The sequence below is a fragment of the Petromyzon marinus genome, chromosome 7 (genome assembly GCF_048934315.1).
Source record: "Petromyzon marinus isolate PM22_M1 ecotype Great Lakes invasive population chromosome 7, UKy_Petmar_22M1.pri1.0, whole genome shotgun sequence".
In the NCBI taxonomy this organism is placed as follows: Eukaryota; Metazoa; Chordata; class Hyperoartia; order Petromyzontiformes; family Petromyzontidae; genus Petromyzon; species Petromyzon marinus.
This window is the reverse complement of record NC_133673.1, coordinates 11,509,317-11,531,551: the sequence shown is the minus strand read 5'-3', so window position 1 is coordinate 11,531,551 and position 22,235 is coordinate 11,509,317. Positions and strand designations below refer to the sequence as shown.

The following is a 22,235-nucleotide window of genomic DNA, read 5'->3' as shown; positions in this document are numbered from 1 at the left end:
CCGAACCTGTGAGGATTTGCAGCCACTAAACAAAACAGTGTTCAATACAGAATGCAATAACAATTTACAGCCGCTCTCTCAATCCATTGCTGTGTTGGGTCATGGGGCTTACTTGACCATACTTCACCATGTGGGTTGGTGAAGGGCAGGGGGGAGACAGAACCGGTTTTAATAATACTCGCCACTGACGTTTGCCATGGCCGGGAATTTAATTCAGGTAGCCGGATTCATAATTCACTGCGCAAACCACTGCATCCTTTACAATAAACTATACACGTGAGTATAATGCATCAGCAAAATAACTTATTCATGTAACAACTATCTGATTAGTGCGGGTTTGTGGATGGGAGTGGGAGCCCAGGACCCGTTGATGTTTGCCGTGGCCAGTAATTGAACCTCAGGTTTCGTAGTGAGCTAACCGCAGCGCCACCACTCCACCACCTCCTCACATTTAAACGCGATGTAAATCCAAACCGCGTTACGTTACAGTTTCGTGAAAGGAACGACGGGTGACGAGGGATGGGACAGACCCGGTGGAGTGTGGGGTAGCTCCCGCTCGCCGCTCTGCGCTCCTCAAACGTTAAGGACTCCCGCGCTGTGATTGCGAAACGTAACGGCGACTGACAGCAGCGCGGTGTCCAAGTGACGTACTGTCCGTCTTCTCGTGATTAACACGCCGAGAAGCTCGGTGTCGTTGGACTCCGGCAGTGGTTTTTGAGAAGCTCATTGAAGTCGTCGTTCGTGTCACAATGCGGCGTGCGGGTTTCCCTGTCGGGGAGCAGACACAGATGATTCTGCTCACGAAGCGCTGCCCTCCCCACCTGTGAGCACGGCGGTGCTTATACCGCTGCAGCTCGCTTCAGGGTCTGGTGGTTTGACTCGGGTGCCCTGCTTTATTTGTCTTTGACACGTCCCTTCACGTGCCGCTCCGTGTGCCACACACACTAAAACTATTTTTCATTTTACCAGGTAAGGCCCACTTAAGCTTTACAGCTCTTTTTTTCAGAAGCGTAGCTCGCCACAAATGATATAGCTCATTGGGGTTGCTTATAATGTGGAAATTTATAGTAGCCAAAGACTCCAAACGCATGCTTCTTAATGTGGAGGGAAAAACTGGAGGACCCGGAGAAAAATCCACGCGACCACGGGGAGAGAGACATGCAAACTCGAAATATCAAAGCGTCAGCGTCGGGATCTAACCCACGACCTCCTGCATACAAGGCGAGGTAGTTAACATCTCCTAGCCACCACGGCGCCTCCCCACACACACACTTACAGCCTCGAGTGCTTGGCCAGATCACATGACACGATCGTCTCTCGCCCTTTGCAACAAATGTCCCAGCTAAGTCTCTTAAAAGATGTCCTTCTTACGAGATACCCTGCAATGTACGCGTCACGTAAATTAGTGCTTGCCAGCGACACGTGTTGAATAAAAGGGCTCAGGAGAGCTGTGGGATTAAAGGGGGGGTGGGGGGTTGGCTTATCCCCCCATAAGACCCCTCACTGCCCACGACTGAACGGGTTACTCGTCTTTGATGCAATGTCGTGCCGTTACGGTACAAGCTGCACCTGATACGCCAACGCACGGACACGTAATGATAGCTGACCGCCAGTCACCGTCACAATGCAGAGACGTCGCACCGGTATTTTGCAAATGCCACGTCGAAGCCCGGCGGCGGGACGTCTTTACTGGCGCGTCGCTATAGCTCGCCCCGCACGAGGTGCGACGTGGATGGAAGAACCGTCGCGGTCGGGGAAAAATTATCGCTCTCGCCCATCCGATAACGTGCCAGTGTGTGATCCCCCGCGCAATGAAACGCAATGAAATCCCAAGCGCGCGTGGCATGTCACGTCTCTCCGTTTCTTTCCTTCGATGTGCTTGGGCATTTGTAAAATGCCCGTCGTTGTTGTTTTGTTGCGAGGTGTGTTCGATCGATGGCCCGATTCGTCCGCTGCGTCACGGACTTTCACAACAAGTGCAGTGTCCAGCCGAGGGGAGTGGGCGGGGGGGGGCGAGGAGGCACCGGGTGTGAATTTTGAGAAATGCGACGTCACATCAAAATGCGCAACTTTAAATAAATACACGCTCTACTGAATTAAATAGACTTTTTAACAAATGTTTTCTCCTACAACATCAGAGTGCAGCGCCGCAATAAATACGCACTACAATGACAATAGTTAAAAGCGATTTGAAGCATGTTTTATTTGTTGTTTTTTTTTGGGGGGGGGGGCAGAGCTTTGTGACGTCATATTTGAGGGGGGGTTCTGATTTTTTTGTGACGCCGCGTGACGAAGAGGAGGGGGGGTGGGGGGGGGGGTCAAAAATCGTCCAAACTCGCGTGACGTCATTTATGGACGTCCCCTCGGTTCGTCCTCACGTTGTGCCGGTGCGGTTGGATGAGTGGCGGGGAAATAAATTCCCAGCCGCGTCGCTCGTCCAGGACGGACCTGGCCATCGTCCTCGAGGGCTGCAGGGATAAACGCCGCGCGGCATTCGGGACGATCTCGTTGTGGAGCGCAGGACGGCGATGCACTTCGAAGTGGGGGGGGGGGGGGCGCGGGGGGGGCAGCGCGATACAAATAAATTCTGTTCTCAATTCGCACGCACGCACGCACGCACGCACGCGTGTTTATACATCGCGGGACAGAATACAACCGGAATATCGAGCAGCAGCAGCGGCAGCGGACTCTCTCCGTGGCGGAGAAACGCATTTAGTCGGGAAAGCGAATGTCTCTGTAGATATGGCGGAGAGGGTGACACATTCATTTTCGTCCCAAATTTGCCGGCGCAAATCAACGGGGGGAGGGGGGGGGGCGGTGTTTATATCGCGGACTCCTGACCAATGACAAAGCGGTCTCAAGGAAGCAGGTGACACGTCAAGGTAGCTGAGAAAGAAATTGAGAATAGCCGAGGTGGGGGTGGGTGAAGGGGGGGGGGCTGGGGGGGGGTTGCCACTGGATAACAATCACGTGGAGGAGGGGGGGGGGGGTCTCCATCCAACGCACAAATGAAACGCGCGTCAGAGTTCACACCGATAAATCTTTCGTTGCTATGGCGATATTTAACTGTGTCTTCGTTGAAAAGGGAGGCGGAGCGCGAAAGGGGGGCTGGGGAAACGTGAGGCTTCTGGAAATGTACGCACACTTCCGTTATACCTCGAGGAGGGAGCCTTGCGGTGCATGGGAAATCTGGACGTCTCATCTGCCAAAGAGCGTCTGTTGCCATGGCTATAACGCATGGGGCGCAGCAGCGACGGCGGCTTAACCCTTTATCTCTCAGAATTAGAAACGCGATAGCAGCGAGAGCTCGGTTTCATTGCGTTCGCCGACCGCTACTGCCGCGGGGGGGGGGGGGGGGGGGTGAGATAAATATTCAGGTAAATATCGATGAGCTCTGGCGTAATTGATTAGGGACTACGGTAAGCTTTGCTGATGGACCGGTGGCGCAGCGGTTAAGCCGCCGCGCTATGAATCTGGTGGAGCTGAGTTCTATTCCTGGCATCAGCTAACTGCACCAACCCAAGCTGACTGGTGTGGTGAAGTGTTGTCTAACAACCCCCCCCCCACCACCTGTGTTTGACAAAGCTTGGTAAGGGAGGTCTTAATCCAGCAGTGAATCGAGAAAGGGCTGTAAAATAGCCTTTCGCTGGATTTCGTTCGGTGCCAGCGAATCCTCACAAATGTGAAACGGGGTTTCTCCCAGTTAAACTTTTCCAAAGGGACAATCCATCTACCTATCTATGTTGAACTCCTTTCGCACCATGCGTAGCCAACCGTGATAATCGGAGGTGCGGGTGGAAGGACAACAAACTAAACACAAAAAGCAGTTCTAAAGAAAATGAGTTTTCAATTGAGATTTAAAAGTGCATGGCTCAAGTGGCTTCCTAATATCGGAAGGAAGAGCGTTCCAGACGGCCGCAGAAGCGCATCTGAAAGCGCGCGGTGCAACGAACGTCTTTGGACAACAAATCACAAATCACTTTGTTATACCTCCTTTCTCTGAGTTGTGCTGCAGAGGGATTTATTAATTATGTGGAGTAAAAAAAATGGTGCTCAATATTTTTAAACAGATTCGGTTACGTGAGATGACGCGTATACAATTATCAGCTGGAGCGCTCAGCCTAGGGACACTTATGACAAGAAAACAACACACGGCAATTCCATAAAATAACTAAATAAATAAACTTTTAATACATTGATAAAACTAACAATCATCAAATATAGTCATACTATTTGCCAGAGCGGGTTAAAAATATCGAAGGTAGAACAATTTGGTCGACCGTATGTTACTAAAAACTAAACTAAAACTTTATTTTACCAGATAAGGCCCACTGAGCTTTATAGCTCTTTTTCCACAGCAACTGGCCACAAGTGATAGCTCAACGAAGTGGCTTATCATCTGGAAATGTATAGCAGCCAAATACTCTTAAACACTAAATCTGGAGGGAATAACCGGAGGAAACGGAGGAAAAATCTACGCAACCACGGGGAGAACACGCAAACTGCAAATTTACAGCAGGCGTCAGGGGCAGGATCGAACCCATGACCTCGTGTATACCAGGCGAGGTAGTTAACATCTCGCCACTGTTGCGTCCCACGGTGGCTTTCCTATTTAATCTCATCCACACTGTGGCCAACCACACACACTGCAGGTCCAAGACCTTCTCTACCTTCATCTTCCCGTGTTCGATTCAAAAATCCCTTCAATCCCTCACCAATTACAACTTTTCATTGTGCCGTTTGTTGCTGACGCTCGACGTTCTGGGCCATTGAGCCTGTGCTCAGCAACTGCGTTTAAAGATAAAAAGTAAAATAAACTGAAAGGTCTTTGCATGTATATTGAACTTCTTTCGCACCGTACCGTAGCCAACCGTGCCAATCAGAGGTGCTTGGAAATATCGGTGTTCATTGTTGAGTTAAGTTTTATTTCGTTTAACCAGCTGACAACTCAAAAAGACTAGGAGGAATCCCATTTGCAAGAGTGGCCTTGGGAAACCATTACGAGAAAGGCAATAACATAAAAAGTACAGCCATGAAGCAAATAAAGAGGTCAAAAAACGCCGTCGTGCAATAATTCTACGGCAGCTTGGGAAGGCCTTCATCCAGCAGCGTATTGTCCGTGGCTGCTGACGATGATTATGACAATGGTGATTGCTTTGCAATGAAAATAAAAGTGAGCAACGAAAAAAAAAGGGGGGACAGCGTTGAAAGACGTCGCGGCACTAAAACCGCAGTTGTACCGATAGGTCAAGGGTCACGTACGGGCAGTGGGGGTCGTTTGCTAGTCGACTGGATAAACATCGTTCATAATGGCCGGCCTCAGGAAGAGAGCGGACGACTGCACTCCTTCGCGTTCGCCGTATATGGTTATACTCGGACGGCGAGAGCCCAATCTTGCTGATGTTTTCCTGTGGCTCAGCGCAGAGGCTCCCTGAATCTGGGTTATTTCTGTAAACCCCGCGGTTATAAATAGGATTGCAACGCAGAGCACGGGTGTGGAACAGACGTCACTGTCGCAAGGCGCTCTACATGGGCATTGTCCGGAAGTCACTGATCAGCTTAAGATCATCGCTACCCGACTGCGTCTAAGTCACTGAACCTGTTACATGTGAGGCCATATGATGAGTGTGCCCCATGAATCTGTCCATTGCCGTCCTTTTGCAAGGTTGTGGCTGCCACCGTAACGCTCGTTGTTGCTGTCGCTGTCTTGTTGATGTTTGTAATTGTAGTGTTTTTCCCTCCTCCTCCTCTGTCTCTCTCTTCTCCTTGCATCGTCTCTCTCTTTATCCGCACCAGCCAGGGACGAGAGAGAGGCAGCAGCTCAGCTGGCTCGAGAGGCTGTCGCTATTGTGGCCAAGTACGACAAGGTAGGAAGCGACGGTGCCTTTGCAAGAAGAAAGTGACATTTCACAAACTGCTTTTGCCTGCCATACATGCTGTTGAATAGTCCTGCACATTCCACCAACTCGCACTCGAGCACAAAGGCAAACAGAGAGATCCTCTTCAGGGTAATTATACGTGCAAAGGGTTATTGCTATATAGCAGAGACGAATGGATTGGTCCTCCCCATCATGCCTTGCATGCCATGTGATATCACCGCACTGCATGCAAACAAATGCACACACGGCCTTGATTTAGGCCGCCAATTCAGGAGTCAAACTTGTGGCGAACATCAGTCGCTCCCTTTTCGCCGGCGACAAATCGCCTCTTCCCGCCCGACGAGACTTCTCGCCGTTTACAGAAGGGCGTGGGAATGAATGTGAAAGGGGTGCCGTTGTTGGCCTGAGTGAGCTGCGCGAGGAAGGCAAGTGCATGGACACTTCCCGGCCAACTTATCGCGGCCGCCACGGCACGCGTTCGGGTGGCGTGGCCAACGGCACTCCCAGAGCTCCGCTGTCAATGTGCTTGCGCACGAAAAATGCGAGCGTTTGTTTCGGGGCCGCGATCACCAATGACACTGCTCACACAAGGCACGGGCCGTAATTGAATTACTTCGGGATGTGCGTGCGTAAGCGTTTAAGCCACGTCGCCGGGATTACATCGCGAGCATCTAATATTCACTCCCGGTGTCATTGCTGCTCGCGTGCAGGGGAAGCTGGAAGGTTGTCGAATATTACTCACTCATCCATTGCACAGACAGAAGCAAACACGTCTCGTCCGCTCAGTTGTCAGCGCATTGGGAGTTTTTTTGGTTTGTTGTTGATGCCTTGTGAGGTAATGGATTTTTTGAAGCGGCTGCCAGTGCTCGTGAAGTTTTGCCCGTGCGAGCTCGTACCGCGTGAGTCATGCAATTGGCAAGGACAAGAGACTATAACTGCCCGAGCCCAGAGGACTTTGTAGCTTCACAGTGTTGTGTTTTAAAGGCAGCCACACTGATTGGTCTCCCATAAAAAAAATGAAATTAATTAATAGCCATTATTACAGCAATTTGGATGTCTATAGCATCCAAATGCAACAGCCTCACAAGACAATAAAGATAACATGAGAGGTGTCCATTATGGGGAACACAACGGTAGAAATGTGCATGCATATATCATTATTCACAGATCCTTTTGTCAATCCACTTCTGGATGAAGGCCTCCTCTCACATCTTTCAGTCGGGCGGATTTTTTCACCACGGTTGGTCATTTGGGTTGGTGAAATTGAGGGGATCAAAAAAGCCAGTCTAGGTATCAATTGCCGCCAATCGACAATCAGCCCCGGTCAGGAATCAAACTGAGGTCGCCTGGGTTTACATCGCGGCATGCTTAACCACTGCACCGCCCCTTCGCTTACATATGCGCCGTGTTACATTTTACGTAAGGGACAGGGCAGTGACGAGCGATAAGAGAAGGGAAAGGCCTTGAACCCGAATGCGAACAGTGGCAGGGAGTTTTGACGTCTTTGCTTGTCCTGGTAAAGTAAAAAAACACCATTGCTACCCACAACTGAGTGGCCCCATCCCTTGAGGCTGGGAGGAGTTGTGTGGGAAACTTTCCGTATGCCACAATTTTACGGTCCAGCTACCATTGCAATTCCCCTGCCCCGCCGCACTGTATTTCACCAACCATGGCAGCCAGCCAACTAGCGAGAATGCATATTGACGATCGTCCGTCAGCAACATTAATGCCCTCATCCGGACTTCCTGTTCTTCATTCGACACACTCCTTTATAAACAGGACAAATTTCCTTTAATGAAGAGACTCGGCGGGGGATAAATGACACGCACGCGCAAATGCCAAGACGTGTACATGTATTATAAATTCGATTTCGGCGGATTTCATTGGATTTAGAGGACTTCATTTTTCTCGCTTTGTCAGTCCATAAAAAAAACACGATGAAGCCAGAATATGACCGAAGTTTGTGTTTAAACCGATGTTGAAATCCACGTTTGCGCATGCAATGTGACGGTGGGACAAATGCAAAGCAAACTCGGATAATAATTCTGTATAATAATGACCTTTACCTGGCAAGAGCCTCACTGCATTTTCAGGAAGGTTTCTGCTGTGGGGCATGTATGGAAAATTACACAAATTGGAAGGAAAGCAGAATAGCCGGAGCAAACCCACGTGTGTTTGGGGTTAACACTTGGAAGCTCCGCACGGATGGATTCAATCCACCTAAACTGTCATCTTTGAGCCACGTCGTATCCCATTGAGTTTGGCCATTTTACAATTCTGTGCAATGCACCAACCCTCACCTGCGCGTGCCGTCGCGACCGGCTCGTCGTTACGTGGAGGGACCGCGTTTTAGAGATTGGCAGGAAATCGCTGCCTGTGTGACAGATGACAGATGGCAGTGCACCTTGTGATTGACTGCATTACATTCCATCGCCTTGCCCACGCACGTGACTGTGACAGAGTGCATCGATTTGGCGATTAATATCAGTTATTTTGCTCACAATGCCCACGTGTGAGAAAAAATATGGTTAAATAAAAATGCAAATAACGTGATATCGTTCAATTTAGGCTCATAAAAAGCCAACAAAGTTGCATAAACGAGACGGTGAAAATGGGTGGAAAACTTAGGATTTTTCAATATCATTGCACTCCCGTATCGCGACAATCCATTGAATCTCCAAGGGTCAGGGTGGTGGGTGGGGAGCGGGAGTTGTCACATGCCTGAAGCACGCGGTCACACGTACACGCACAACTCACATCACGAAACCGACATTCCTTCCACGGTCAAAACTGAATGCACAACCGTGCAAATAGTTTTTTTCGGTGTTACCGTGTTAATTCACTAAATGTAAGTGTGAAGCATTGATACAGCAACACTAATGGGGCAGACGTTTATTTTTTAATCCTAAAATACCTCGACAAGTGTAAAGTTATGCCAACAAGTGATTCATTATCTGTATCGGCGGCGGCGACGGCCGCTCCATCTGAAATGCACTCCCAAGCCAGTGGCCTGGGCTCATTTCCACCGCCCCCTCTCACTTGCCACTAATCCTTGTTGGTTCCTGCATTCTTTTCATTCTTCACCAATAGCTACATCGGATACATCGTGCAGTATTTATATATATTTAGAGAGAGGGGTCTCCCACGAGCAGCACTCTTCTGCCCATACACGACGCATTATCTGTTAAGATGATAAAGTCAAAAGGTGGAACTGTCCCGCCACGGTGCATTCCTCACGCGTCGCTCTGTGTCCCACGGTAAACACTGCGACTGGGGTCGTTGCCGTTTTGCACCGCAGTTTGCTCACTACCGTCCCATCCTTAAACGATTCTTCAATGCAGCTTTATTTTCGCGTTTGCGGGCTCCTGTGTTGAACGGAGGCTACCACAGACGCAACGTCGTCGTCTTGGTCAACGATGACGGCGTGCAAATTCCACCGCGCGACTTCGAATTTTGGAGTCTCAAGCAACGGAGCGATGATTTATAAACCCGGGGCTCACGCCAGCCGTGCAAAAATCAAGACATTCCACGTCCATTCAAAACAAGTCCACGAGGACTGGCCCAATTTGACTAAACTGTAAACATTGTGTGCCAGGGTCAGTGTTCTTCCCTTTAATGAACTCAACAGACTCCGGCACTCCGTGTGCAGATGGAGACAACCGGACCGTAAGTGAATGTGGCGTGGCGTTGACGGGGTGTTCTGTCCGAGCTCTCGCCCCCGCGCCGTTATTTTTAGGGGTGCTCGCGATGCGACCCCTGACACATGAAAGATGTGCGTGCCCACCCAGAAGACGCAGGTCTGGGACGAAGCATGGTGACCTTGTCCGTCACCGCTGCAGCCCGGTTAGGCGAAGGCAGATTTCGCACAGCCCGAGAAATTAAAGCACTCGGGCGTTAGGTTTTTTTTTTTGCAAAGCGTGAAATGAAGTTGGAAAATGCGTTCCGACAGGTTAGTTACCCCAAAAAACCCCACTGGAATTTGATCGGCACAGACATTTTTTTCTTCCCCCCCCCCCCCCTTAAACAGCTTTACAAGATGGTTAAAATGAAGAGTGTGAGCTGAAGACGGCGATGAACAGGCCAGATGTGGGCACAGCTTGCCTTGGTGATTGAATGCCCAAATGCGTTTCATTTATATGATTATTTTTGTTATTTTGAAATTCTGCATTGGTGTCATGGTTAGCACACTGGACTTGCAAATCCAGAATTCGCTGGGTTAAATTTCCCGGCGCTACAGTTTGAAGCAACGGACATGTGTACTCAAATTCCCCAAACCTTCTGGCCAGGTGTGGGAAGAGCGGGCCTAATTCCCTCTCGAAGGGGTTCCTCCCTAGTGGAGACTGTCCTGTCAGCAGTGGCATAAGCAATCAACTGCAAGGCTGCACCTCTACCTGTTTATTATGACTGTAGCGTCATGATTATTATTGAGTGCTGGCTCCTCGTGAGGAGCGAGCGAGCGCGGTGGCTCGGGCGGGAGGTGGAGTCTTTTTTTGGCGAGTGGCCGCTCACACAATGCGGGCACAGTGCAGGTGATAGGGGTCCATTCTTAGTGTGGATCACACAGGTGCCATGGCAACGCTTGGCAGGTATTTATGGTGTGCAGTATTCATTAATTAATACCTTGGGCAAGCGATGACGTGCTTTACAATGCAAGGCATTGTGGCATAAGCCACACGTTGTTCGCTTGGTGTAACTCGAAACGAGGGGCAATGGCAAATCCCTGGACGGATAAAAAAAAAAATCGTTGGTGAATAACAAAAAGTCAAGAAATAACCAAAACATTAGTTGCGTGTAGTTTGGTGGAAATGTTTTTTTTCCTTTCCAAAAATGTAATTTACAGCCCCAGAATTAATATATTTTCATCCTTTTTACAAATCTTTATCCATAAAAAGAACCCAATAAGTTGTACGCTTTCGGCGGTGATTTGCGACACGCAATCACTGGAGTCAACATCGTGATTGTAATTGTTACTTGTGCAAGTAAAAAAATTGAGCACTGGCTGTCCCCGAAACCGTTCTCATGGCGAAATGTCCATCCGGTGATGTTCACAACTCTTAAAGTGGAGCAATTTGGCTTGTTTGAAAATGGCATCTTTGATGTATTCTACACAGGAGAATATGGCATTTCTTCCTCTCTTTGAGATACATTTTTGATTTGCACCCTTTTTTATCTACAAGAAGGATTCTATTTTTAATGACACATCTTTGCATTCTCACCCAAACGTGTACAAATAAAAATTTTGTCTAGATTTTTGTGCTAATTTTTGGAAGCTAATTAAAAGCAGGACACACGCAAACAAAGGGGTCAGAAACATGGGTGCTGCCCCTACAAATGTTTGCTCGCACACTTTCTGGTGGAAGAGCCTCCAACTAGACAGAGCTCGAGAAAGCCTCTGTGGAGGGTATTTGGCCTACTCCTTCACGCTGCGTGGACAGAGGCCGAGGGATTAAAAATAAAACTTGCCCATTGTCTCAACTTGCCACGCGGGGAGAGTAAATCGAACTGGTGACCTCTGGACTGCAAGTTCAGCGTGCTAACCACTACACCACAGCAACATCCAATAAAAATAGAGAACGGGAGAATTAAATAATGAAAATACCCTTCATTACAACAAGTTGAGGCATACCAGCCTCGATTTTAATAAAATATCATCCCAGCCACCTCACGAGTGTTCTGAATACAAAGTGCTCTTTCACACTTTTCCGTTGCTATGAAATGTTTCACATCGTTAGCAATGGATTTGTTGCCGATGGCTATTGGCCGTTCACGCCGTGGGATTCCAGCCGGAAAGCATGGCCCCGGGAAGCAGTGACACCGTGATGACACCGCTGCCTGTTTGTGCGCGTGGCAGGGCCGTGAGGACGGAGTGGAAATCGACCCGTGGGAAGATGCCGACTTCCGGATCTATAGAGTCACCGATCGCTTTGGATTCCTCCAGTGAGACCCTGCCCTCCCTTCTCGCACCCGCAAGGGACTTCTCCCCAATGCGGTCACACGATCACGGTGCAACACAACGAGCTGTTCTGGGTTGTTGTTTTTTTCGCTCTCATATGTTAAGCTCCCCATAATACGGCTGGCTTGTTGCGGATGGGGGTCCAATGTTTTACAAGGAAGGAAGGAAGGATGTTGGGAACGAGGCCAAGAGGCAGAATAAGAAATATGCTGTTTGGTGATTTGAAGGAAGTGGAACCTCGTGGAGCGAAATGAAGAAGAAAGTTCAATATCAAACAGGATGGATGGCTTTTTGAGGCATGGACCTGCAAATGGACAGAGGACTAAATAAGGATGAAGTTTAAAGTCTTCTTCATGCCTCAGGCCTCTAAAGTAGTTTGTATACTAAATGGTAAAATGTTTTATCTGATCTTACATAATGAACTTAGTTTCATCAAGTATTCTACAGTGACATTCTTCTTATCTGAGCTGATGTGGGGAGCACTATTAGCACATCCTATTACCCACAATTATTCGCGAGAATTACTCTCATATCCACACAGCTACCCGTGGGCTATAATATAATAAGTCACGATATGTGGGTTACCGCTCATAATTCATAGATGAGCACGGACAATGGAATCGATGTGTGAACATTACGATTTTATGCTGATTGATTCTGAGCGCAGGTAATTGGGAGCATAGGTAGTTGTAGTCTCACTGAAAGTTTTTTAATCAGCAGGCATAAGCTTTCATCTGGAAACAAAATGTAGTTGTTTATGTATTGTATTGCGTTACCCTGAGTAACCACAGCCAAGATGGAGGGCAGCCAGGCGGTAAACAGGAACTACCAACGATTAGTTGTCCATGCGTTGCAATCCCCTGTATAATAAGACGTTTACAGCCAATTACTGAGTGTTTGTACCTGTTTAGTACTCCACTCTGTGCCATGCAGAGTTACGTAGTACCATCCTCCCAGTATTCTATTGAATCTCAAATTGAGTTGTATCTTCAATGATAGTGAAGGATTTAAACGAATTGAATGGAGAGCCACATATAAGCCTGACCATAACACATACCTGTACTTACATTGCCGATAAACTTACGCATGAAATGTTGGTATTTAAAAAACCAAAATCCCCAAAACATGTTCTGAATATAAAATCCGATTTGCCTACGTCGCCACCACACCAGGAAGGCCTTAAGCCTGTTCCCAGCCACCACCTTGCCAGGGGGCCCCTCTGTGGTGGGCCACTGTAAACACCACGTGTATGAATACCGTCCTCACAAGCTCAATTAACACGCTAATCTGGTTTGTACGTGGGCCCACTGTACGCGTACTTCGACTCGTGAGAGCGGCGCTGCACTCAACATTGTTTTTGTCTTGCAGCCACGTGTGCGTTACGCCCTCGTTGGCGCGTTCATGGGCTTTCCACTTACCGCAGTGTCAAATTTACTGCTTTGGAGGTCGTTGAGACAATGGTTACTCTTTAACTTTCCGTTATATATGTTAGGCTAGTAAGCTAGTCCAGGTTATTCTCATTCTGGGTATGCATTATTGGGGCTTGTCAGGGTTTGTAGCAATGCCAGAGCAACAACCTGGCTTCAAATTGCATTAAACGATGGGCATCTTTGATATTCCTATGTATGCATACCTGTCAACCCCTTATCAGTGCCTACCTTATTACAGACCAATTCAGACCTTAGTGGTCACCCCGTGCCCTTATAAATCTCAACATCCATCCTACAAAGCTCCATCACAAGGGAGAAACACAAACAAATAGACAAAAAAATGTTTTACTCAATTTCCCTGGACAAGAATACGTGTAAACCATATGGGTTGACAGGTATGTTGAACTTCTTTCGCGCCGTACAGAGACAACTGCACTAATCGCAAGTGCTGGGGAAGGACAACAAACAAACTAAACACAAAAAGCAGTTCTAAAGATATGTACTTTCAATCTAGAATAAAATTTTCAAAGTTCCAGTGGCTTCCGAATATTCGTGGCATTGTTTTAGCGCAAGACTTACACAGGGGCACTACGTTTCACAAGCAATTATAGTCTGCAGTAGTTTAACAGTAATTTGCACTTTTGCCATGTACTGCATTACCCAATTGGCCAATTTGCAAGTAATCTGCAAATATGGCACAATTTGTGGACTGTGATGCTAGCACACGTGGCCTACTCTTTTTCGAATGATGTCACAGGATCTGAACTGTCCGCTGTGAAGCAGACTGCATATGACCACGAACCTTTGCGCTCCGAGGCTTCAGGGCTCCCCCATTGTTAGCCGTGATGAAGTCCGGGCTGACCTGAGGCCGAAGTGAACTCAACTCTTCAATTACCCAGCAACCAAATCATTGATGTTGCTCGTAAGGCCCCATAAAATCAGAGGCAGGGGATTATATAGGAATGTGAACATAGGCGTGGGAACCCAAGATAAGGTCCTGGCTCAAAGCCCAAGGGTGACCATAATCCTGGCCTGGTTATCAGAATTGGTATGCACTTCAGTCCGGTGACCTCAGTGCCAGCCAAAAATTGCTCTCATCAGTTAATATCTCGCCTCGTGAAGCATTTCGGAAATGCCTATTCTTGGAGTTGGAAAAGGAATCGTGTCATTCTTACGGATACAGTGGCAATACTTAAAGTGTGTTGAGCAATATGACCGTCGAGAAAGCCACTCCTTGGAGAACACTCTCTCGACTGTTTGAATGAATGTGGGACATGTGGGGCCCAGATTAAAGTTTCGTATTGCTCATTTACTCGCGAGTGATAAAGCCATGCTCAAGTTCGCTAATCAAAAATATGCGAAGGCGAATTCTCGGTATCTGGATGCTACACATTTAGTAAATATGCTGACTTGTACATAGTTAAGTGTAAAGAGACGATATGTACATGGATGTGTTTTTGAACAGGATATTTATACACGTACACACAATGAAACATTTTAGAAATGCACTTCGATGAATGACTCGTTTTCCTGAGGAAGAGCACGGCAGTAGAATATTAAATTACAAATCAAATATATATTAACAAAGAAAACAATAGCTGCCCAATGGTAATCAATGCAACAAATGGTATTTCAGGAAAAATAATTTTTTGAAGGCGATTCAGCAGTGGATCGACAACGGGATGTCAATTATTTATTGTTATACTGTAGTTATATAATAAAGAGATTCACATAAAGCATGTGATTACAACGTTTTTTTAACGCATATAACCAGTTGAGCAAGACAAATGAGTTTCTGATAGGGGATCACAAAAGTCTCCCTGAATCTATGCCAATTAAATCAACGTGCGCGCTTGTTTACCCAACGTGATCTTCATGCAAAGGAATGGGGAGCACTTTTACTGAACAGTTTAAATTGTACGAAAAAAACCCATCAACATTTTAATAGCCATAATTTTCAGGGAAGCCAAAGGCACACAGAATTGGAATTTTAAAACAATCATAGGAAAGAAATTACTTTGGAAGGAACACCACACATATAGTCTGAGGGCATCGCAAGCTGCCATAGCCTGGCTGCCCAAGCACAATAAATATCATGTTTGGCCCTGCCAGAGACAGACTCGATGCCAGAGACAAACCCCAATAGCACTATGCACGTACAAACAAAAATAGTCAACATGATTTCCTGCTCAAATGAGCAGTGAGGGTGCTCAACTCCCATTTACGGCCCTGAGACAGTGGCGGATATTCCACATTCCTATGACGGCGATGGGAATCTGTAAAAGACAACTGCTGTTGACTTCCGCCACAGAGTAGTACCAACTGTATCCACCTTGGAGGGATGATGGGCCGTGTCAACCTCAAACCAGGATTTGAACGCGGAAACCTTTCGGTCGTGAACCGCGTGCTCTAACCGCCAAGCCACCTGGTCCACCAACAAAAAAACTAAAGTCATTAGGCTGGTGTTTGCCACGGTCTCGGCGATTAAGATGCAGGAAATTGGTTATAATTTCCTGTTGGCGTGTGGTAAATCCTGGCGGGATTCGGGTTACCACTGCAGGGCATAATTCAGTTGCCTAAAGAACCTGCCAGGGATAGATCGCATTCTTCTGCAATCTGAGCACGGGGCACGCTTACACTATTACGTTGAGCGGGCCGGCAACACGATAAATTATGCATGGCAGCGCTTTCAAAATAGCGACGACCGCACGCGCGTCAGGATGTGAACCCCATTGCTTCAACGACGACTCTAAGATTTTGTAGGCGACCCGCGGGCTGAGCGGCAACGTTCGCCGCCTCGCGATTGGCAACGCAGCCGCTCGAAACGGCGCCCCAGTGGATCGCGTCCGATGTCTGGGCGGAACCGCAAGTGGACATTTACGCTCCCGTGCCCGTCCCCCTACAATCCCCCCTTTGTGTAGCTCGGTGCGAAACAGAAAATCTTGATTCGTGCGTCGCGCACACACAACACGCTCCGTCCTCGAGTTCGCTGGAAGGTGCCCCCCCCCCTCCACGCCAACCGCTGGTGGAGGAAGGTGCCCCCCAACTAGAGGATAGTTCCACAGATCCTAGAGCAGGGGCCGCCAACCAATCAACGAGAAGAAGAGACACTTTTTTCTTAATGATTCGGTGAAAGAAAACAAAAAAATCGATATTTCAAGAGCCGCAATGCGCATGGATATATACGAGACGGCCTTTCCTGAATGAAATAACTTCGCGAAGCTGTCCTTGAAGAGCTGCGTGCGTCTCCGGAGACACATTGTCCGCCGGCCTCTGTCCTCGAGAGGGGCCTTACTCTTCCACGCAGGGCAGACGCCTTGAAAGAGGCGGGAGTACCCACACTTTATCGCCCCACGGACACACGCGACCTGCCGATCGACTGACTGTGGTGTATTCATCATTAGACCTCCTTTGCCAGTACCAAAATATAATAATAGGGGTTTTCCTCTTTTTTCTGGCAACAAAACTGAAACCTTTTTACGAGGATTCATGTCTGCATTAACCACAATACCTGCAGTCAAAATGCAAACAAAAAACATACTATGATAGTATATGCATTGTCCTTGAAACTGATTGGTCCACACCAAGGGACGGCTTTCTTTTGAGCCTCGACCCAATTGGTGCTCGACCAGATGACGCCAAAAAGCGTCACACAGCTCAAAGACAATGCACTATCAAATTAATGAGGGCTCGGGGTGAGCATCTACATCATTAGACCTCCTTGTCCAGTACCAAAATATAATAATAGGGTTTTTCCCCTTTTTTCTCATTACTTTGATAGTGCATTGTCTTTGAGCTGTACGCCTTTTGGCGTCATCTGGTCGAGCACCAATTGGGTCGAGGCTCAAAAGAAAGCCGTCCCTTGGTGTGGACCAATCAGTTTCAAGGACAATGCATATATTATCATAGTATGTTTTTTTGTTTGCATTTTGACTGCAGGTATTTTGGTTAATGCAGACATAAATCCTTGTAAAAAGGTTTCAGTATTGTTGCCAGAAAAAAAGGGGAAAAACCCTATTATTGTGGTGTATTCGTTCTTACTGCTGCGTGGACCTAGACGGTTCACTGTGATGTATGTAGAGTACGCGTGTATATATAAATATAAACGTGTGTTCACGGCACCAATGCAAGTGCACTTGGTGGTCGCGTTAAAGATGTGAGCGACGTGCCGCTCATTCACGTGGGCACCTGCGCCGCACAATTCTGCGAGCACGTCGTGCTTTGGTTTGACGTGAAACTCCCAACGACAGAAAGGCAGCAGCAGTGCAACGTGACCTGACATGGACCACATGAACTTCACTCGTGCGGCTTGTTCATTTCAATTACAATACAGTATAATAGAACGACACATTTATATTTGCGTGATCTAACCCCCCCCAAAAAAAAACCCTCTTACGGGATAATATCGGTTGCGAAAGGCTACGTGTTGCAATGCAGTACTTGAACTTTGCACCTCCGATTAGCACGGTTGGCTACGTGCGGTGCGAAAGAAGTGCAACGTACATACACACAACATTTCGGATTCTGTCTAAAATAAACCGTGAGCTGTAGGGGGACAAAACGGAATGCATACTTCTTTTATTTTTTGAGTGATGAGACAATCATTAGAAAGGGAGAAGAAAAATATCTTAATGAGCCTGAAACTTAAAAAGGAGTCAACAGAACGGATAGCCGGGTGGGAGGGAGATGCAGAAGATAGAGCCTCATAGAACAGAAGGCGTCTTCTGATCGGCTCTGCTTCCGGAGCATTTGAGAAGTCGTGGAGGAAGAACGACCTCCTTCGTACGGGAGGGATTTATCCACAAACTCCATAAACGATCCCTTTTGAGCCCTGCCTCTCTGAACACTGTGGCAGCCTCCACAGCCAGCAGTGTTAACACGTTCGCCTTGGTTTCTTTTGCAGCAACGAAGACCTACCAGTTCCAGATGCACTGGAGGAGAAGGTAAGTGATTCATCGATGAGATGCAGCCGCACTTTGGCCGGCAGGTGTTAATCTCGGCGAAAGTTGTTTTCAACATGCGCTAGCTTTTTCCCCTCCGGTCATCTCGTTGACACTGGCTCCAGAGTTGAATTGGCTTTGGTCAACACTATCCTGCTTTAAATGGGCACTAGTGAAGTTGCAAAGCATATTTATACAGGATGTTCACACTCACAGGTCAAGCTCCTTGGCTGAGCCCTGCGTACATTTATGCAGCCGTTGTCAAAGCTCAGCCTGTGGGTTTCACGCTGGTCACACTTGTTCACCTGCCGATTGTCACCTATAAATATGGAATAGAATGATAAATACCACGCAAAATGTTTAATAGTAGTACACAGGAAGCTTCCCTCAAAATGACTACCGAAAGACATTTTGTCTCAACAAAGGGAAATAATGACAAGCTCCTTCTAATTATCTTTTGAGTTAAATGAGCTCATCGAGATCTGGGTTTTAAGCTCACTGGCCATCATGGGTACATCTCTGTGATTTGATGATTTGTCAAGAATCCCAGTCATGGTTCGATTCACAAGTTATATATTTTTGAATTATAAGAATGTCCTTGTGGCAGTGAAATACTGTACTCGCATGAACATACATGGATTGTTATCACACTTTACATGTAATCTGGAGGTCGCCGGTTTGTTTTCCGGCACGGCAGTTGAAACAATGGCACAAGTCTTGCTCTCCCCGCCTCTGTCCACCCGGCAGTATAAATGGGCGCGTGGGGTAAAGAGTCTGGGTAACCTTCTTGCGAAAGGCGCCTGGTCAGTGTGGAAGCTAAGACCAAAAACTCCTCCCCCCCCCCCCCCCCACAATAGGGGGCTCTCTGGAGCCTCCTTTACTTGTGGGGGGCGCCGTGGTGGTCAGTGATTAACTCCCTCGCCTGGTATGCGGGAGGTCGTGGGTCCGATCCCGACCCTGACGACGCCTGCTGTATATTTGGAGTTTGCTTGTGTGTCTCTCTCTCCCCGTGGTCGAGTGCATGTTTCTCTGGACTCGCCGGTTTTCCCCTCCACATTTATAAACATGCGTTTAAGAGTTTTTGGCTGCTATAAATTTGCACGTGATAAGCCACTTAATGAGGCTATAATTTGTGACGTGGTCACTTGTGAAAAGAGCTATATAGTTCAGTGGGCCTTACCTGGTAGAATAAAAAAAAATGTTTAATAGTAGTTTCGTTTTCGGCAGGCAGTGGCGTGAGCTCGCAATTGCAGTGCTGCACCTCCATGAGTGTACACACGGATTGTAAACAAACCGAATCTTGCACGCAGATTTTTTTGGGGGGGACGTGTCGAACGCAAGAACCGATTTCGAACCGATCGTTGCGTTCCCCCCACCCCCCCACCCCCCCCCCCACCGTGCTAAACGCCTCGCGCTGCCTCGTTTATTCGTGCAGCAAAAGCTGTTGGAGATCGAGCGGACAAACAAGTGGCTGAAAATGCTCAAGACCTGGGACAAGTACCGGAACAGCGACAAGGTTGTGGCAGAGTCCCCTGCGGGTGGCGCTTTGTTTCTCCACAGCACCGTGGACACTTCCCCCCCCCCTCCCCCCCCCCAAAAAAAACCAGGCGTCTGAGTCCAGCCTCGCTCTTCCTCTCATTGTTTCCACCGTCCGCCCGCGCTCGCTGTTTCGCCGCTCGCCACTGCGTTTCCCCGCTGGCTTCCACGCTCGCCGGCATGCCGCTGTCGCCGCACGCTTATTATTTATGAACGCGTGCGGTGCTGCACCGCCACAGCTGCAAATTGCGGAAAAGGGGTTTCTCGTGTGTGTTTGTGTTCGTATACAATTGTAATTACTTTATTTTTTTTTACGGGAAACGCATTTTATTGCTGTATTATTATTTGCAAGAATGTAACGTATTCCTACCAAAACAGGTGGGGGTTGGCGAATGGTGTATGACAGAATTTAAATATTTGGCAGTGATATAAATGGAGGGGGGAGAAATTGGTTCCATAATAATGTAAATGCTTTTTGCGTACAAACCGTAATATAAATTACAATGGACGCACGTGTGTAATATATTTTTTTCACTCTTTTGAAATATCAATTGAGTGTCATCGCTGCCTGGGTGGCAATCATTCTTTGGTGTCATCCATAGACTGGCTCATTGTGTTCACGGAGCACGGAAACAATGGGACGCCCATGACAATAATACACAATTGGCTTTTCCATTGTCGAGCAGATGACCAGGTCGCCTGGAATGCACCCAATCTCTTCAGATTTTGGAAGCTAAAGCAGAGTTGTACCTGCATGGAGGCGCTTTTCAATGGGCGACCGCATGACTGCATGCATAGCAAACATTATGGGCTGTGGGCCTACGTTGTAAGCAGCGGAGGGCACTCCAGCAAAATACATTGCTGTAGTGTACTCAGCTTTCAACCAACCCACGCTGTCCAGTGTGATGAAGTATAGTCAACATAATCCCCACAAGCCACACTGCGGTAGGAGGCCCTCATCCAGCAGTGGATTGACAAATAAAATGGGATGCAGCTGTGTTGCTACACCCAGCCGAATATAGATGTCTATGCAACCACTTTTTACTTCCCTGTTTTAGCCTATCAAGACGAGCAACTGATGAATAGAAAATAAACTGTCTAGCGTAAGTTGTGCATCTCCAGGATTTCAAGGCACTGAAGTAATCTAAATTAGAAAGTATTCCAGTGTAGAGTATTAAAATGCCCCATTAATTAATAGCCATTCACAGCCCTTTTCCTATCCACTGCTGGATGAAGTCCTCTGCAAGCTTTGTCGCCTATCGGGGTTATGAGACCATGCGCCACAACGCTGGTCAATGTGGGTTAATGAAATACGGAAAAAAGCTGATGCGGTGAAAAGCATTTGAAATTGAACGTCGGTGCTTTGGGCAGTGTTAGCCTTGGCCGGGAATCGAAGCCCCGTTCGCCAGGTTCATAGCGTAGTGCGTGAACCAGTGCGCCTCCGCTCCACCCAGTTGACCACGGGCGAAATGGCCACGTAAATGTAAAAAGTAAAAATAACAAAAACATAACAATCAGCGGTAGAAAAACAGTTTCGTCCGAGCGGCGGAGTAATCGTCGTCTGGTGTTCCGACAGCTGTCCCGGAGGGTGTACAAGGGTGTTCCGCTGCAGCTCAGAGGAAAGTTGTGGTTGCTGCTGCTAGAGGTGACACGTGCTCACTCCGACAACAAAGGCGTCTACGAGGTTTGCTACTGCTCCAAGCGCTGGCCACAAACCCCGTGCTGAAAGCGAGTGCTGTTCATAATAAAAAAAATTATGTGGCGGTGGTGGCGCAGGGCATGTCCGGCTGAGAAGCAGCCACGCCGCGGTGAATTTTGTGTCGCGTTTTAAGTTTTGATTGACAAAACAATGGGATGTTGCCCTGGTGTGATTGTCAACATGCTAGACTAGTATTCCGGAGGTCAGCGTTTTTTTTTTCCATCATCAACAGAGTGAGCGAAGGAACAAAATGTTCCCTCTTCAAAGGCCCACATCCAGATCGGTATTTTAAGCTCACTGAACACTCGGGGATGGATGCATCCCTGTGATTTGATAAACTGTCAAGAATTTTTAGTCACGATGTGATTCACAACTATATGTTTTTCTTTATGATTACGGTATGTCGTTGCGGTGGTGGGATACTTTGCATGAACACTCGACTTGCCATCCAAAGGTCAACACCGATTGGATCTACCGCTACAGCAGTCGAAGCGATGAGGAACTGTTCCTTAAATCCTCCCTGGCCCTGTCCGCCCTGGGGTACAAATGGGTACGCTCCCGTTCGCCGATCGGTGGGTCGTGTGCAGTGGGGTAAAGTGTGGGTACTCCAAACTCTTCCAAGATGATGAGGCCACCGTGGAAGAGTAGGGGCTGTCTCTCGAGAGCTCCCTCTTACTAGCGTTTGCAAGCAGTTGAAGATTCACACCTTTGCTGAACCAAAACAAAATTTTCATACGGCAGCGTGGATGTTTTAAGTTTAAACAAAAATAAAGCTTCACACTTTCATCATATTATAAC

General features: G+C 47.7%; 1 protein-coding gene across 2 annotated transcripts in view; it reads left to right on the top strand.

The window, feature by feature from the left end:
• The window catches only part of LOC116939976 (uncharacterized), a 57,437-nt gene that overhangs the window by 8,995 nt on the left and 26,207 nt on the right, over nt 1–22,235 (top strand). For both annotated transcript variants that reach the window (XM_076065379.1, XM_032949106.2), the window contains exons 2-6: nt 5,797–5,867; nt 11,731–11,816; nt 18,166–18,205; nt 19,638–19,718; nt 21,315–21,422. In XM_076065379.1, coding sequence (XP_075921494.1) covers nt 5,797–5,867; nt 11,731–11,816; nt 18,166–18,205; nt 19,638–19,718; nt 21,315–21,422 — 386 coding nt within the window. The remainder of the gene's footprint in view (nt 1–5,796; nt 5,868–11,730; nt 11,817–18,165; nt 18,206–19,637; nt 19,719–21,314; nt 21,423–22,235) is intronic.